At 39.1% G+C, this 16,840-nt stretch overlaps 1 protein-coding gene across 1 annotated transcript in view; it reads left to right on the top strand.

Annotated features, from left to right (window-relative positions):
- IMMP2L (inner mitochondrial membrane peptidase subunit 2) overlaps positions 1-16,840 on the top strand; it is a 772,705-nt gene that overhangs the window by 24,395 nt on the left and 731,470 nt on the right. Inside the window, exon 2 of the mRNA XM_019653032.1 lies at positions 290-426. Coding sequence (XP_019508577.1) covers positions 292-426 — 135 coding nt within the window. The 5' untranslated portion in view covers positions 290-291. The remainder of the gene's footprint in view (positions 1-289; positions 427-16,840) is intronic.

The following is a 16,840-nucleotide window of genomic DNA, read 5'->3' as shown; positions in this document are numbered from 1 at the left end:
TTTTTTTTTTTTCTAACTTACTGCTTTGTGAGGAGCAATTTTCCACTGGAAGTTTTTAAGTGGACTTGAGCTGCCGAAAAGAGTTAGCCTGAGTGAATATATTTGCTTTTGGGATTTTAAATCAAATTTACTACAGTGGCTACAGGGATGGGTGTGAAATATATTAAGATGAGGTTGCTTTTCCTTAACTCTTATTTTCCTTAAGCTGCTTTTGTCTCTTTCTTTTTCACCTTTTTGGACATTTGTTTTATACTTAGTTTCATACTTGTTTTCTTTGTTTTTTTTTAAGGTATGGCGCAGTCCCAAGGCTGGGTGAAAAGGTACTTCAGGGCCTTTTGTAAAGGCTTTTTTGTGGCAGTGCCTGTGGCGGTGACTTTCCTGGATCGGGTCGCCTGTGTGGCAAGAGTGGAAGGGGCATCGATGCAGGTATTTAAATGCAAGGCATTTAAAGAGTGCCTTCATTCCTTAAAGCATATGTTTCCTTGTTTCTCAAGCATAGAAATGAGATTTCTCCATCTTAACTGTGCTGGGAATGGGCAGGTTTTAAAAAGACCTTGAACTGAAATTTAACTTTACTCACCTTCTTTATCAGATCTTCTAACGCAGGCACAATCAGAGGAGAGGTAAAGAAACATAAGTATCAGATTGCTCCTTGTGTCTATAGTTTATTTTTTTAAGGAATTATAAGTAGGGATGCTAAACAAACTTTGCTAGATGACATCATTTTCTGTGGATATGAGCTGGGATATTAAGATATTTTAACTATCCATATTTGAATCCACACTTAAATATCCTTTTGAGACCAAATCATTAGTATGGTTGCAGGATGGGTTTGGGTCAAATTCACTTACTCTATTGGTATATATATATATATATATATATATATATATATATATATATATATATATAGTCAGTATGGCAACTATAATACACACACACACACACACACACACTTCTGGTAGGTAGAAAAGTCTAGAGCGCTGGTCCCAGGTGAATATTCTAGTGTGTTCTATAAGCATGATTCTGACTGAAAAGATTAAATGCAGTTTACATTGGAAGAACTTTGGAATGGAGATTTCCAGAAGTTATATGCAAATGGTCTTCTGGGATAACTTAGAGAAAACATTGTTGTTCTAAAGTTGATGTCTAGAGCTTAGCTTTTTCAGTAAGTTTATGCAATTAAGAAGAATTTGCATATTGTAATATGGTTTGTTTTCTTTCGTTATTGGCATGTATTAAGCTCATGCTTCGTGCTAAATAACTGTGTAAAACAAATAAGTACAATGAACATATAAGCTTCTAAGAGCTTAAAATTATACAGAGAATAACAAGCTTATTTCATTTTTTCTTTCCATTTTAGTTAGAATTAGTTAATGGTACAGACACAGCTTTGAGCAGTTAGAATGAATTTGCTTTTTTTCATTGTAATTATTGTACTGAAAACCAGATTTCTTCTCCTTGAGTTTTGGCAGTCAGTAAGGTCCTTTGAGTGTGCGTTCTTTGGGTGAAGTTGGAGATCTAAAGCAGGGCTGTCAATATTGACTTCTTCCACCATTTGAGCGTGGCCTCCTCTTGGGCAGGGGATTCTGAACCCAACTGTCGCATCTCAGATTCGCTCCATAGTGGGTCACCACCCCAAGCAACCGGTCACTTACTTTGAAAGTAAAAAGTTTTATTGCAGAGGTAGGGTAAACATAAGCAGAGGGAAATACAGGTATTTTCCTTTACTTCTAAATGCAGTTTAATACATTTAACACAGATTGGGTTTTATATTTCCTGCGTCTTTAATTTTGAATTCCTGGCAGCCTCATCTTAGATCCAGTCCTTCGGGAAAGCTAGGCTTTGCTGGCTGAGCTTTTGAGTCAGAACCATCATATGAGATTAAAACTGCCCTCCCTACAGCCCTCCCCCAAATCCCTTTTTCGTCCCTTGGATCCCACTGAATCCATCAACGAGCAGGTATGTATCTTTTGATGACAAATAATCACATTAATAATTATTTTTGCAGTTTCATTACTGCCATCTTGTTACATAGCTATTACTATCCTGAGATGGATTTTTTTTCCAGAACACAAAACCTCCAGACCTTGGATCTGATGATATGCCAGAGGATCATATGGAAATCTTAGTATTCCAATATTCACGTTTTAAGCCCAGCATTTACCCACTGATCATCTATGTTCATGGCTTGCACTAAGAGGAAATTTACTAACTTCACTAAAATACAAGAAATTGACTGTTATGAGTAGACGGGGCTTAGCCTCAGTGAAGAAAGTGTCACATAGTGTCACTCGGAAATGCCAGTCTGTCCACTAACACTACGTTAGCTGCAGATACCTTAGAATTTCTTACAGTACTCCTCGACCTTACCCCCAGGAAGTCAAATTTGTTACCTTGCAGTTTGCTTGGTCTATTACGCAGAATTTCCTTGGCTACTGGTTACAGAAACACAGCTTGGGTTGACTTAGCTGTTACAGGGGAGTTTATTGGAAGGCGTATTGTGTACCCAGGAGGAGGCAGGAGGGTGGCAATTGTCAGGGACGGACGACTGGAACGAGGGACGTAAGTGCTGCCAGGGTGCTGCCAGGAAGCTCAGCCTCCCTGCTTGTAACGTCTGCTTCTGTCGGCATCTTGGCTTCATTCTCGCAAACCATCTTTCTTCACAATGCAGGGCACATGGCTGCTGGCAGCTCTCGTGCCTTCAGATGCCCAGTTTCATCACCGCCTGAGAAGAGAGCTCTCCTCTTGCCTACATTTCACTTTGAAAAATCTTGGAGAAGGTCTGCGGTTGATTTAGCTGGGGTCACATGCCCTTATCTACACAAATAGAGACCCACTTTGGGCAGCTGGTTAGGGTGCCAGGGTTGGCCCAGCTTTGGACAGGGGCACCCTCCTAGCCTGTGGCTGGTCTGAGTACGAAAATGACAGCATATGTTTGAGTCTTTGACTCACACTGTTCCATGGGCGTCCACGGAGACACAGGGGTGACATGTCTCAGAAGAAGAGGTGTGTGTGTTATTTTCAGAATAAAAAGGGGAAGGATATTTTGGGAAGAAAGGAAGGATGTGTGTTGATTACAGTTGTATTCATTTTCAGGACTTCTAGACTATTTCTAAGTATAATAGATAATTTATTGACAATTTCATTAGATATCACTAAATCATCCTTAAAATTCCTTAGGAGCAGAAATCGCAAGAAGGAGCTACGGGGATTCATTAACTCAGCGTATTTGAAGACATCTTAGCTATTACACAGCCTTGATGAACAGAACATGTTTAGACTATGGGGTTCAGCAGACTTTTGGACAAAAAAAAATTGGAAAGTATTCCTATCTTCAAATTTATCTAATGATGCAAGTACTAGAATAGCTGCAGGGTGTGTGGCGATCCCTTGGAGTCCCTGAGTGCCCTGCAGGGAACACACCTGCTTTTACTGACTCCGAGGCCTGGAATTTATATCTGGTGGATGGCAGCGAGTTGATTTATTGTGAAGGAAGGGAGTTTTCTGGATGTGTGGTGTGTCTTCTGGTACCCAGGCTTGAAAGCGTGAAAGAGAGGCAGAGCAAAGCAAGAGGTAGGAACGAAGGAAAAAAGCATGCAGAAGAAGAGGAAAGAAACTAACATAGGCCAGTTGAGTGATAGAGGATGGTGGTGAAAACTAGGCAGCTGGGGCAGTGAGCAGGACGTGGTGACACAGGATCAGTGATGAAAACTCAAGACAGAAAAGTGCCCTGGGGAAGGGGTGACAGGCCGGCCCCTTACCGGCCTCCGTAGGGGTTGTACCCTTGACTGCTGGCACATGTCTGCTGCATGTGCATGTGTGGCACCATGAGATATGCCACCCAGCCATCCATTTGGCACCTCAGTACTCATTGAAGGAACCTGTGTGCCATTTTGAAGGAATTCATATTGGTGTAGGTATCTGTCTTGAGCATCATTTGTTGCAAAGTTTGTCAGTTCACCTGTGTATTCAGGTGGAAAGATCATATCTAGTCATTTTTGTCATTTCAAATATACGAATAAGTCTGCAACTCGGGAGGTCATGTTGGGCCATGGGCGACAGTGAAAAGCACTGGGAACGGTGAAATGGAGTAAGAGTTATCATATGGCTCATACGTGCAGAACACTGTTTCAGGTGCTGTAGTCCAGTGGGGCGTCAGATACAGGCGCTGTCTTCAAGGTACTTCCTTGAGGAGGAGGTTCAAGAATTACTAATCAGAGATGATGGCTGCGTCTTCAGATGAGATTAATATAGAAGATATCAGACGGTTAGGTCGATGTTTGGCCAGTGCCTGGTAGTTCCTGAAATTAAGCTTATTTGGTTCCACATATGGTTTTGGAGACTGGACCTGGAACTTTTAATTTGGAACAGAGCAGTACCAGAGAATAAGACCTCCAGCCCTTTCATTGCTGGCCACTGGGTTAATTTTTACTATGACAGCAAACAGCCCAAAGATTCCGGTGGCTTACATGCAGATCTTTGTTTCTTACTCCTGAGTCTGGGGGTTGACTGTAGCTTTGGTTCAGTCTGCTTCAGGTATCATTGGGGCCTAGACTGAAGGACCCTTTGCTGCCTGGGGCTGCTCTTCTCATGAGTGACAGCAGGAGACAAGAGGGTGAGTGGAAGCACTCAGGACCTCGTGAAAGCCTCAGTTCAGAGCTTCCACTCTTCTGCCCACTCCATCGGTGAAAGCAAGGTCCCATGGAAGAACCCAGGAAGGGAGACCTGGCAAGGGTAGGGAGGGAAGGAAGAATGGTGAATAGGTAAGTACATCCGCCACAGGCACTGTGACCCCAAGGCCACATGGCTGATTGCAGAGGTAATCTAAAAAATTGTTTTTGACCTTTGGGGCCTACCTAGCATGACTGAGTCTTTGCCAGCCAAGGCTGACAAAACTTGGAACAGATTGATATTCTCAGTCACTGAATTCTGGAATGGACTGATTCAGTTTAGATGTCTTTGGTTAGAAATAGCCCAGGGCCAAGTGGATCATCTCTAAAGAGATGGTTTTTCTTAAAGATCACTGTGTAACTTGTAGACATGTCATTTAAGAAAATCTAAGGATTGAAAAGATCGAATCTCATTAAAGGGACATGTAATACCAGTCCTTTGGTGTTTATTGAATAAACACTGTTATAGCTGCATTGGAAATTCACTCTGAATAGGAAATTTTGTGTAAGAGCTGTTTTTGTGTCTTAAAAATTCTGTTGGCCTGGGATTTAATAGAAGCTCGTTTTCAGGATTTCCTCTTATAAGAAATAATTCTTTGCTTTTTAAACATTCCTCAGTGGTTCCTTTTGTAGGTTAGGTAGGTTTCCAATATTAATTTACAATTAAGTATTTGGCTCCAAGGATAGCGATGATCAAACATGGCATCACAGCTAGTTGAAAGTAAGTCATGAATGAAAATAAAGTTTTTAATGATATAATGTCACAATTCAGTGGAAACCAGGATTCAGTTTAAAGAACATTTGCTTTTTTTTATGAAGTTGTCTAGGTACATTGGTGAGCTATAACCTTTGCACCACTCTGCGTACCAGGGATGCTGGCAGAAATTGTTGATAAAGGACTTCACATTGGTGGGTTCCCCTCTAGTGCACACAAATCACTCCTGCTGCTTGCTGAAAAGTTACCATGAAAGTAGGTGCCTTTTTTATTTTAAAGAAGCACCACATTCCTCAACCTTAATTTAACTCAGGAAATGAAGACTGATATTGCATACAGTTGAAACTACAGAGGAAATTTATGTGAATGGAATGCAGTTATTCAAATGAGAAGTTCAATCCCTTACAGAGGCTTTTAGAGTAAAAAGGTGCCCTCAGAATAGTTTAATGACCTCACACCAAAGTTCTAGATTGGATTTGAGTAAGAATGCCCACAGCAGGGTCACTGGTTCTTAGGAAAGGTGTATGCCTTCTGCATTTAAAATTACGGTTTAAGATTTTCCAAAGTAAGTGAAAGAAATAATTATGGGCCTCATTGTCCTGTTTTTGTTGCAATTGCTACATCATTTTGATATCATATGCCATTTTCCTCTTTCCATTTTGCATAGCCCGAGGGGAAGAAACTTGAAAACATTGCTACACAATACTAGCTCTCTAGCTCAGACTTCAGAGAAAGATTTATGCAGAATATATTAGAAAATTAGAAAATGTGAGGGAAAATGGAGTTTAATCAGCACTGAGGGCTTCATCCATCAATAACACAGAATCATTGCTTCAAAATTGTCTTGACTTTCGGTGACCTGCAAATGAACCTAAAGAAACTGGTTTGCAATCAACCTCTTAGACTCCTACCTGGCTCTTCAGAGTCATTGTTTTATTTCCCCGCTGAGTTTAAAATTAAAAGTTCTGTTAAAAAAAAAGAAGCAAGGAAAGAGGCTCACACACACTCTCTCTCTCCATCACATTTATTTATTTTATGAATTTTTTTAAACCTGTCGTGGGCTTAATATGCAACAGTTATTGTAGGTTGTAACTATTGAGTTGTCAGAAAAGTCATGATGTATTTTTTCTGTTTTTCGTTGCAAAAATGCGTCATGACTTTTTCGACACCCCACTATTATTTTCAATTCTGAGAAGCCAGATGCACATAGACTCTCACGGAAAGGGATATAGCATGCTGTATGCACCAGAATTTAACGTTGAGTCGGGGAGTTTTATCTTACCTGCTGAATTTGCGCTCCAAGAGGCGGGGCTCCACCGACACACGCTTCCTCTGATGCTGAGCTCTGAGTTCTTCTCCCCTTGGTTCACTGGGGCTGACTTTGACAGAAGCCAGGAGTTAATGCTGTGTTGACTTCTTTGTGCACCTTTTTCTCAAATTACCTTTGGCTCCAAAATCTCACCTGAGGTTTTTACCCCTTAGGATGTTATCCGTTTTTATGTAGTTCTGCAACCTGTGATTAATAGAGAATTCAAAAAGATCTGTTTGTATTTATAGTGACAAATATGTGATGCTGAAACTGTTGGTGAGTGATAACCTCATACTGTCCCTTGTGGGTTTTCTTCTCTTCCCATGACAGAGTGACAGTGTGCCTCTGTTTGCCGTAGCCGGGCTTGTAGCTGTTATTTAACTCTGACTTCATAAGGTGCACGCGCTCTCTCTTTTTAAATGTCAATGTAATTTTAGACTTACAGAAAAGTTGTAAGAGGGGTACAGAGAACCCCCAAGTATCCTCGAATCAGATTCACCAGTTTTCAGCATTTTACCACATTTATTTTATTCTCTTTCCCTCCCTCTCCTTCCCTCCTTCCTCTTTTCTATCTTTCTCTCTTTATATATGTAATATATGTACCTGTGTTTCTATGTATATACACATATATGTACACACACACACACACGTTGTTACCGAACCATTTGAGAGTAGGATGCACACGTCATGCCCCTTCAACAGTACTTCCATGTGCTCTTCTGAGTCACGATGCTTGATGATTGGTATAGTAATGCTTTTCTTTACAGATTTTAAATTTTAATATCTTATTCAGATTCATTTGCTAGAACTTTTACTATTTCAAGAGATATTGACTCAAGTTTTGAAGTTTACATTTAAAAAAACTGAGGCCAGGTATTTGAGATAAGTTGCCCAAGCTCACACAGCCATTATGTTCTAGAACTGGCTTGAACCAATTCTGAGGATGCCTTCCATTTTACTAAATAACAAGTAATAAAAATTGTGTTTCATCCCTATGCTGCTATGCCTCCCTATAACAGTCCTGCTCACAGAGATATTTGGTTCCATTTTATTTTGGTTTACGGAATGGTATAATTAGTAAGTGATTTAATTTTGGGATGGCTTTGGAGTACATTTTGAGTGTGAACAAAGATAGAAAGTAAGCTTATTTTACAGAGGGCGATGAGGGATTTTTAAACTTAGATTGATGGAAGGTACCCTACTTTAAATTGGAGGTTCTGACTTTATAGGAAGGAATTAGACTTCAGTGTCTGGAAATATGATACAGTAGACATCTTCAAAATATTTCCAATGCAAAACTCATACACAAGTACAATAAAACATTAAGCATCTGTATAAATGCACCATGACCTTGGAGGGAATTAAGGGACATGATCAGAGACCCTAACTAAAGGGAAGTACATTCCCAGAGTAGGAAGTATGCATCAAAACCATCGGCTGTCCTATGAACATTTGTCAGTTCTTGGTAAGTTACAATTTTTGGTTTTAATGGCCACATCAGGATCAGATGATGAGGCCTATATAAGATAGAGAGTTGGAACAGAAATTCTGAGTACATTCAAGACTGTTTAAGGCTAAACTCAAGTCCTGTTTTCTTCACACAGCTGTCCCCAATTCCATCACTCACTTCTTTGAAATCCTACAGCACTGTACATTGAACTCAAGATTATAAATTCTTTTGTATTGTCCTCTAGTCCTCTAGTTAATTGATAGGTTAATCCTGATGATACTCTGTAAGCTTCTAAAAGAAAGAGACCGGGTACCTCTCACCTGCCCATTCAGAGGGATGATGACTAAATGCGTATTCAGTTCTCTGAATAATTAAACTCTACAGAAATATGATAAAATGAAGTTATCGTCATTAGAATGTTTTTCTTTGGCTTTGAGGGTGTTGCTGCACTCTTCACCTGAAAACATTTTAGCTCTTGATGAATCCGTGGTATTCTTTATGGCAGGGGTTTTCAAACCTTCATATGCCCACGACTCATATTAAGTAATATAGTTTTTCACTGTACACACATTCACACAGCTGAAACTAAATTTTCGTGTAACAATACTTAAACCTAATGACCATCATTATGTGCAGTGCCCTCTGATATTTTCTCTTCTGTCTCTCAACCCATTAACTTGGTTCTGTGACTCATGCATTGGTCGTGACCTATAATTTGAAAAATGTGGCTGTAATTTTTGCCAGAGGGAGGGTTGGAAGGGTGAGGCTGCTTCAGCTGAGCTATCACTATGGGACGGAGCATGTTAGCTTTGCTCTGAAACTGGAAATGTGGGCTTGTCCTACAGGCTTCAGGACTGAGTGCAACAGCACCAAGGATGAGGGGCGCTGGTCTGAGAAAGCCCTCCCAAGTCAGGTAGTCTTTGCCGCTTGTTGAGTTATACCGCCTGGGTGCTTCTTCACGAAGATTCCCGAGCCCTAGTCCAGATCTATGACGCTAGAATCATTGCCAGCACCTGGGAACCTGCATGGCGACAAGCTCTGTAAATCCTGACATTTGAGAACCGTTTCCTTACAGACAGCCCCAACTCTTGGGTGGGGCCAGTTGTTGGGGAGTTTGTCAGACATGGGAACTGCGTTTGTTTGAAAATTCCTGATTGCCTTGGTTTGTTAATTAAGCTTTTGAATTGTAACTCTTAGGAACTTTTAAAAATACGTTTTTATTTCCTATCCTTTGTTATTAAATTATTATCATATATTTGTGCTAGTTTTAGCTTATTTTATTGTTTCTAATTGCTTATAACAATGGTATAGTTTATAATATTTTTTATTCTTCATACTAGTTCATATACTTTGTTTTTATTTCTTAAATTTTTAAATGCATGTTCTGTACTTTGGAGCTTTAAGAGTGTTATCTTTTCATTTAGTTCATATTTTTTTGCCAGGTAATTTTCTTTCTCTCTTTTTTTACAGTACAAGCCATCTTTTATTTCTGTAGTTTTTAAAATGACCAGCAGGAAGCAGAGAGTGTCAGCTGAGAGAATGGTCCATTCACTTGGCATGGGGAATGGGTAGGCTGTTTCTTTAGCAGTCTCTGGCAGGTAAAAGATTCTCAAAGGGAGGAGTGGTCTGGGGTAAATATCAAATCTTCCCTGGAAGACTCCATTAAAACCTCAGAAAGATTTAAGGTATGATTTAGTAGATCCTTTTAGTTAGGAAAAAGAGATGATGAGATTATAAGACTCTTAAGGGCTTTGTGCCAGCCTGATACTTGAAAATAGAGAAAGATCTAGTCTGAAAAGAGTTATGGATATCCTTTTAGGGGGAATGAAATGAACCCTAATTAGAAAGCCTACCAAGTTTTAAGGGGGTTGAACGGGCTTATACTAAAGGGCCAGTTAGTTAAGAAAAAGGCTCAAGTTGCACCCCAGGATCCTGCTTCACACTCGACCTGATGCATATCAGGAGGTAATGGAATGTGATCCTTTTGCAGAAGTAAGAGGAGACCTTGGTGTTCTTGGAAGGGCTGCATCTATTTTGCATGTGGGAGGATATGAGTCATTGGGTCCAGAGGGCAGGACTTCAGTAGATTGTTACAGTAACACCCCTCCCCCACTTCCTCAACGCCCGTGAGTCATGCCTTTTGGTTCCCACGCTCTTGTGTTGTCCCCTTCCCTGGCCCTTGGCTTGGCTATATGACTTCCACTGGCCAGTGAATTAGGGCAAACATCGTGCAAACTGCGTCTCTCGTTAGCCGCTTGCACAGTGGAGCTTGTCCTTTGGGGCCACTGCTATCTCTAGATTGCAGAGGCCTGAGTGATCGCAGATAAGACTAGCCACTTAGCTAAGCATGGCCTGAACTACAGAATCGAGAGCAAATAAATGATCTTTTGTTTTGCGTTTTGGAGTTTTGTTTTGCTTTGAGTTATTTCTTTGGTAACAGTGGATAACTGTAAATATATAAATTTAAATATAAATATAGTGTTATAGGTAGCCTAACATAGACTAGCTTTTACTTAGAATTCATAACTTTGCTTCAGTTAACCTGTAAACCCACTTAGATCACCCTGGATGTTATCAGGATGGTGTAACCATATCCTGTAATTTGCTAAGAGTTTAACAGAAGGGCTGAGACTTAATTAAACTTTCTTCCGTACCCGTGCCATCCCTGACACTGACCATTGCCAGGACGGTTGTTTTTTTGCAGGGGTAAGTCCAGGACGATTTGCAGGACCAGGGGGCGGATCCTGATCAAACCGCCTGAGGCTCGGCAGCCGCTGGAGGGCTCTATACCCACCTCTTCATGAACTAGTCTCATTCCACCTTCATTGTCATTCCTAAAATCTCCTCCCAGGCCAGAAGTTTTCTGCCATTTTTGAGCATGCCGTGTATGTATAGGCGTGTTCTCTAACTGTGCATGTGCAGGATGTCCCCATCTGTAGGTGAGATGAGGAAGCTCACCTTGGTGTTTATGCATGATAGCCCTGAATGAGACTAACTGATCCTTTGTTCCGGGTCACGCGGCTTTGGGAAGGGATGACCCCAGGTGTGTCCGGAATGCTTTTGGTTGGCAATTACTGAGTAATTGGCAGGCTAGCTCTGGTAGCATAGGTAATATAAGGACTGTATGCTTTTGTCTCCTTCATCTGTCACAGTGCTTTCCAGTTCCTTTTGACAGGTTATTTGCTTCCTACACAGTTGAACCCTTTAATTCTAATAGCTTTGAGTCATGTAATTCAGGGGTCCCATGGACCACAATTTCTATTTATACATATTCATACTCTAGAATGGAGCAGGTTTTTTCTTTCTTTCTTTTTTTTTTGATGCAGCATCAACTTAAATAATGAGGAACTAAAGGATCAAAAAATCTACTGTCTCATTTTCACAGCTTTGTTCACCTATGCTGTGCACATGAAGTGTGCAGACTGCTGTACCCTTACACTGTTGGGGATGTGGCCTCTTTGGACTTTTGTGCACCTGGGGAAATCACCCCAACAGCCCCCTAAAAACCTTTGTTTATTTGATGAACCACTTCCTTTCTGTTGTTACACATCTTACTATGAACTTTTTTTTTTAGGTCTGGAGGACCCATCAGAGAAAAATTTCTTCTGGGCTTTGGAGAAGTATTTACCAGTGAATAAGAAAGCCTTACTCAGTTTTATGAGGAATTTCAAGCTTTGCCAGTGTATAGATGAATCCATGTTGATGGATTATGGTACAGATAGCAATCTGTCTTCTTGTTAATATGTAGAATTGTGTATTTACATACATTTTATATTCACTAATTATACATGACCTACTTCTTATGATTCATTTAAACATTAACTTAAATAGCTATCTCAATATCTGTTTTATTAGCAAAAAACACCATACACATATTTAATGGTAGTGTTTTATAGTTATTGCATTACTGCATTCAACCAGAAAGTCCGTAGATTTTAACCTTGCAGTGTAGTGATTTGAATTAAGGGGATGCTTGAACGCTAAATAATTTGTTAAAGAAAAAGCAAACTAAAAATATTTGTACTAAAAGGAAATAAAACTAAGATGCATTTCCACTTTAAAAAATTAATTGCTTTGTTCTTACTGTAAAGCATTGTATATTGATTGGAGGATACTTGGAAAATATAGAAAAATACACAAAATAAATAAATAATTACACAAAATAAAAATAACGTTTATCACTTTCCAGAATTAGTTACTCTTAAGGTGTGTTCACTGTGTTCCCAATGTTAGTGTCGTGTTCACTTCAAATACGGTAATTTATTACATATCCCCCTCAACCCTGTGATGAAGGCACTGTTACCAAACCATTTTACAGATGAAGAAACAGGAGCAGAGAGATAATTTATTGAAGATTATATTATACAGATTTAAGGCCAGGCTTTTGACTTTAAAGTTTGCATTCTTAAGCAATTATTCGTTCATCTCATCCTTTTTTGCATAATTTCCCTCCCTCCTTCCCTCCCTCCCTCTCTTTCTTCTATAAATTGGATCACACCAATTTGTTTTTTTCATTAATCACATTTTAACCTAATTTATTTTGCTACAGATATCCAAATAGCCTTAAATATTTTTCTGCCATGTGATTTTTTTTTTTTTTAAAGATTTTATTGGGGAATTGGGGGAGAGGAACTGCGTTGGGGAATTGGGGGAAGGGGAACAGACAAGCTGCTGTCCTTTGGTTCTTCAGTCTAGTTGTGGAGGATGTCGCTTCACTGGCCCATGTAGGTATTATCATCGTGCTCTTCCCAGGTGGGGCAGTTGCTCTCTGGCCATTGGACGGCTGCTCATGGTGACTCACGGCAGCTCAGCTCCAGGTCGAGCTGTTGTTCAGCATCTTAGCTGTAGAGGGCGCAATGTCACCTGCCCTCATGTGGGATCTGAACCAGGGCCCTGATGCTCAGAGCTGGCATCCCAAACCAACTCCTAACCAACGCACCACTCGGCCAGCCCTGCAATGTGATTTTAAATGTCTTTTAGTATGCATATCTTATATAGATTAGTCATTGATAATTTAATCAGTTTCCTATTTTGGTATTTATGTTGACTTTGTTATTCCCTGATTATAAATCATGTGTGACGGACACCTTTGTATAATACATGTTTTTTATTATGGATTTCCTTAGATAGATTTCTAAATATGATATTTTAGGTCTGAAGATAAGACCATTTTAAACACTCTAGATACATTTTGGCAAATTACCCTTCAGATAGTTTGTAAAGATTTTTATTTGTACAAGCAATATATGAGAGTGCCTATAAAACTTTAATATGTCACTCTGTAGTACACAGAAAATACAATTAAAGATTAGGAGTATGAAAAATTAGCAACTTACTATGCTTTCAAATTAAATGAATATGGTATATGTTCATTTTTAAATTTTATTGATATAGCTTTAAATGCTTTTTGAAGAAATATTAAGAAATTTAGTATTGACAAACATGGAAATTATTTTTTGCGAGTAAAATTTCATGTAGAGATATCAAAAGGAGGAAATTAGTGACCTCAATTTTAAGTGGGGAATGCTTGAAGAACTCTAAGTCTGTAAATAAGCAGATGCGATTAGAACAAAATCTATTAAAAAAAAAAGCAAAACAAAAAAACCTCTTAAACCTCTGAATAAAACGTGATTAGAACCACATTTGGATTTTCAAGAGTGAAGAATCACATTACCTAACAGAATAATACCTGGCAGAGTTAGAATTCAGTAGTTTTTCCGTGATGAAGGAATGAGTGAGTGAAAGAAAGTCTGAGTGAATTATTGTAGCTTCACAGCCTTCATGAAGGCGTCCTTTTTCCTCTTGTCCTTGGACGTGTGAAGAATTTATCTGTATCCCAGCTCACGTGGGACCTGTCTGAAGTCTACACCTGTGAGCAGAGAGACTGCCAGGCCTGTGCGGTCCAGTGAGGGTGACCGTCTAGGCCAGAGCTCTAAGGTGACTCTGGGAAGAGGGGTCCCCAACGGGCACTTGATGATCTCTCCAGATGCTCCTGTGGGGAGTCTGTGGAAGCGGGAGCAGGTGTGCAGAGCCCATTATTCTACACTTATTAATAAGGTGCCAGATGACACCAGGACTTAATAAGTGTAACTTTCCTGAGTTGCTTTATGATTTGAATTTCCTCCTTTTCTCACTTGAGTATAATGCATGTGTGACTCTAGGTTTTAATCACCTCGCCAGGTTAGGGGCCTGAAGGGCGAAAGTTCGAGTAATTTTTGGATTAGATGGACGGTCATTGTAGGGGGCCATGCCTTAAAGAGTGTGGGTAATAAATGCCCTTCCCCTGAAGGAATGCTGAATCCCTAATTTAAAGCTCTGTGCAGACTTGGGTACAGTTACTGTCCATTTTATTTGCAAATCCGAGAACTCTAGAAGCCATGTAAACAGTAGAGACCCCGAAAACAAGGGAAGGAAGAAAGTGTTTTAGACCATTTTATCCACATTCTTTCAAAAGTGTGGCATCTAATAATAATAATAATAATAATAATAATTCTATAATCAGAATATACATGTATTTTAACTGTACATCATGGTTCCTCGCCAGTGATGCAATGTGAAAAATTTTGAAACAAATAGAACTATTTCAGTTTCTTCTCTTATTTTTTAATTAATATTCCTCCCCACCCTGCCCCACCCCAAGCACATCTCTAAAATAATGGTTTTTCAAAAGCAGTCTGTCGGATGCTCTTGGTTCCTCATAGTTGCAATTTGGGACCATTGCTTTGAAAAGAACACAATTTAATGTTTAAACATTTCAGGTTGGATGTAGCCCAGGTGGGTGGTGCTCTTTTTATACGAAAAGGTTGAAAGCATTGCTCCCAAAAAAGTGAGGTTAAAACCAGCCTTTGTGGGTAGACTATAAGTAGTAAATTGTAGGCTTTTTTTACATTAAAAAATGAATAATGAATAATGAATGAGAAATTTATAGAAAAAATCAAAACCAGAATAATATTATTTACTGAGTGGTGGCAGTGGCTAACTCGTGAGGTAAGGAATCTGTTATGTCTCTGCTTATTCTCTAGGGGATTTCTATTTTCCTAAACCAAGACACAGACTGCCCCCAACAGTCATATGATTTGAACTTGGACACCAGCGGACAATTTAGGATTCCTTGACAATAACATTTGTTAGGAGGAGGAATAAAAGTCTTTCAGCATAGCCTTTGATCAGAGATGCATTAAAGCCCAACTTCTGTCTTGCACTTGTTTCAAAAGCAGGTTTGAATCAGGTGTTTCTCGCTGTAGAATAATTTATTAATATCTGTTGAAATCTTTTGACTTATAGTGTCTTTCTTAGAGTGAAGAAACAGTGCTTAGGTCAGAGCAAAGCATATAATAACCTCCTTTTGATGTAATTTAAAACTTTTCCAAAAACAAAAAAACGGAAAGTATGTAATAACCTTTTAAATGTAACTTAAAAATTTTCAAAAACGGGAAAAAGAAAAGGAAAATCATGATCTCATCAACCAGAGCTAAAAAGTATGATTGTTAATGTATATCTTTTTATACATGTATGTATCTGTGTGTATATTTTTAAAATGAAGATTTAAAACATAATAGGCATAATGTTTTTATAGAAGATATAACTAAATAGTTGAGCACATTACAGGTTTTTAGGGATCATTCCTAGAGGTAGAGCAGCTGAGACCCCAAATAAAAGTATGCTTACCTTACTTGCTTAAAAGAAAAAAGAAACAGTCCACCAAGACTTTAGAAATGAGGGGTAGGATTTTCAGCCTGAAGATGTCCAGTTTAGTATTTAAAAGGAAAACTGTTGAAGGCAGAATGTAAAAGCTTAATCTTGCAGAAAACACACTATGCTCGATTTTGTTCCCCTTTGCTCTGTTGTTGCTGTCCTCATTATCAATCCGTTTGTTGACTTTATTCCGTATCAAGGATCCTCTCATTTAAGTCTCACAGCAACCATACAAGGTCGGCGGTACTGTTACTCCAATTTTATAGATGGAAATAAGGCTTAGAAAGGTTAAATAATGAAGGTCACCTGACTAGTAAGGAAATGGAGCTGAGATTTAAACAGAGTTTTTTGTCTTCAGAGCAGGGGCTGTCCAAAAGACTCCTCCAAGTTTGGTTTTTAACCTTTTGTGCTCCAGGGCAGAAGCCAAGGAACAGATTGAGGGTGAGGATGCAAACCACTGAAAAAAAGATGGGCTGAGCAGCTGTTGGCTTTGTTTGTTCTTTCTTGGTAATTCCAATGATGTTCAGGATTTTCCTACTTAACTGCTGGCCATCTCCTGATTACTGGCAGGCGCATCAGGCACAGTCACACATTTTGAAATACAGGTAGAAACATGTAGTTTAATTTTCTCTGAGGAGTCTAACTTCCAAAAACTTTATTATTTTAAGCTGGTTATTCTTTGGATGTAGTCTCTGGGAATGTAGGATCTAAAGTATTAACAGCATGATGGGCCAGCCGAAAAAAAGAAAAAAAAACAAAAAGAAAATAAATTTTTTCTCAAAAAAAAAAAAAATCTTACTAATCCAGAATACGTTTTCATCGAAAGAGATGCATGTATTCATTATTTAGATAATGTGCTTTGCTTAGGAACCATCTTACTTAAATATGCTTTTAAAAGCTTTTGATCTCTTAAACTTTAAAGTATAGAAATACTATTTTCCAGTGACTCTTCTGGGCATACAAAAATGGGTAAGACATGATTTCTGCAATTGAGAAACTTA

Source organism: Hipposideros armiger, unplaced genomic scaffold (assembly GCF_001890085.2).
Source record: "Hipposideros armiger isolate ML-2016 unplaced genomic scaffold, ASM189008v1 scaffold_192, whole genome shotgun sequence".
NCBI classification, from domain to species: Eukaryota; Metazoa; Chordata; class Mammalia; order Chiroptera; family Hipposideridae; genus Hipposideros; species Hipposideros armiger.
This window is presented reverse-complemented; position numbering and strand designations above follow the sequence as displayed.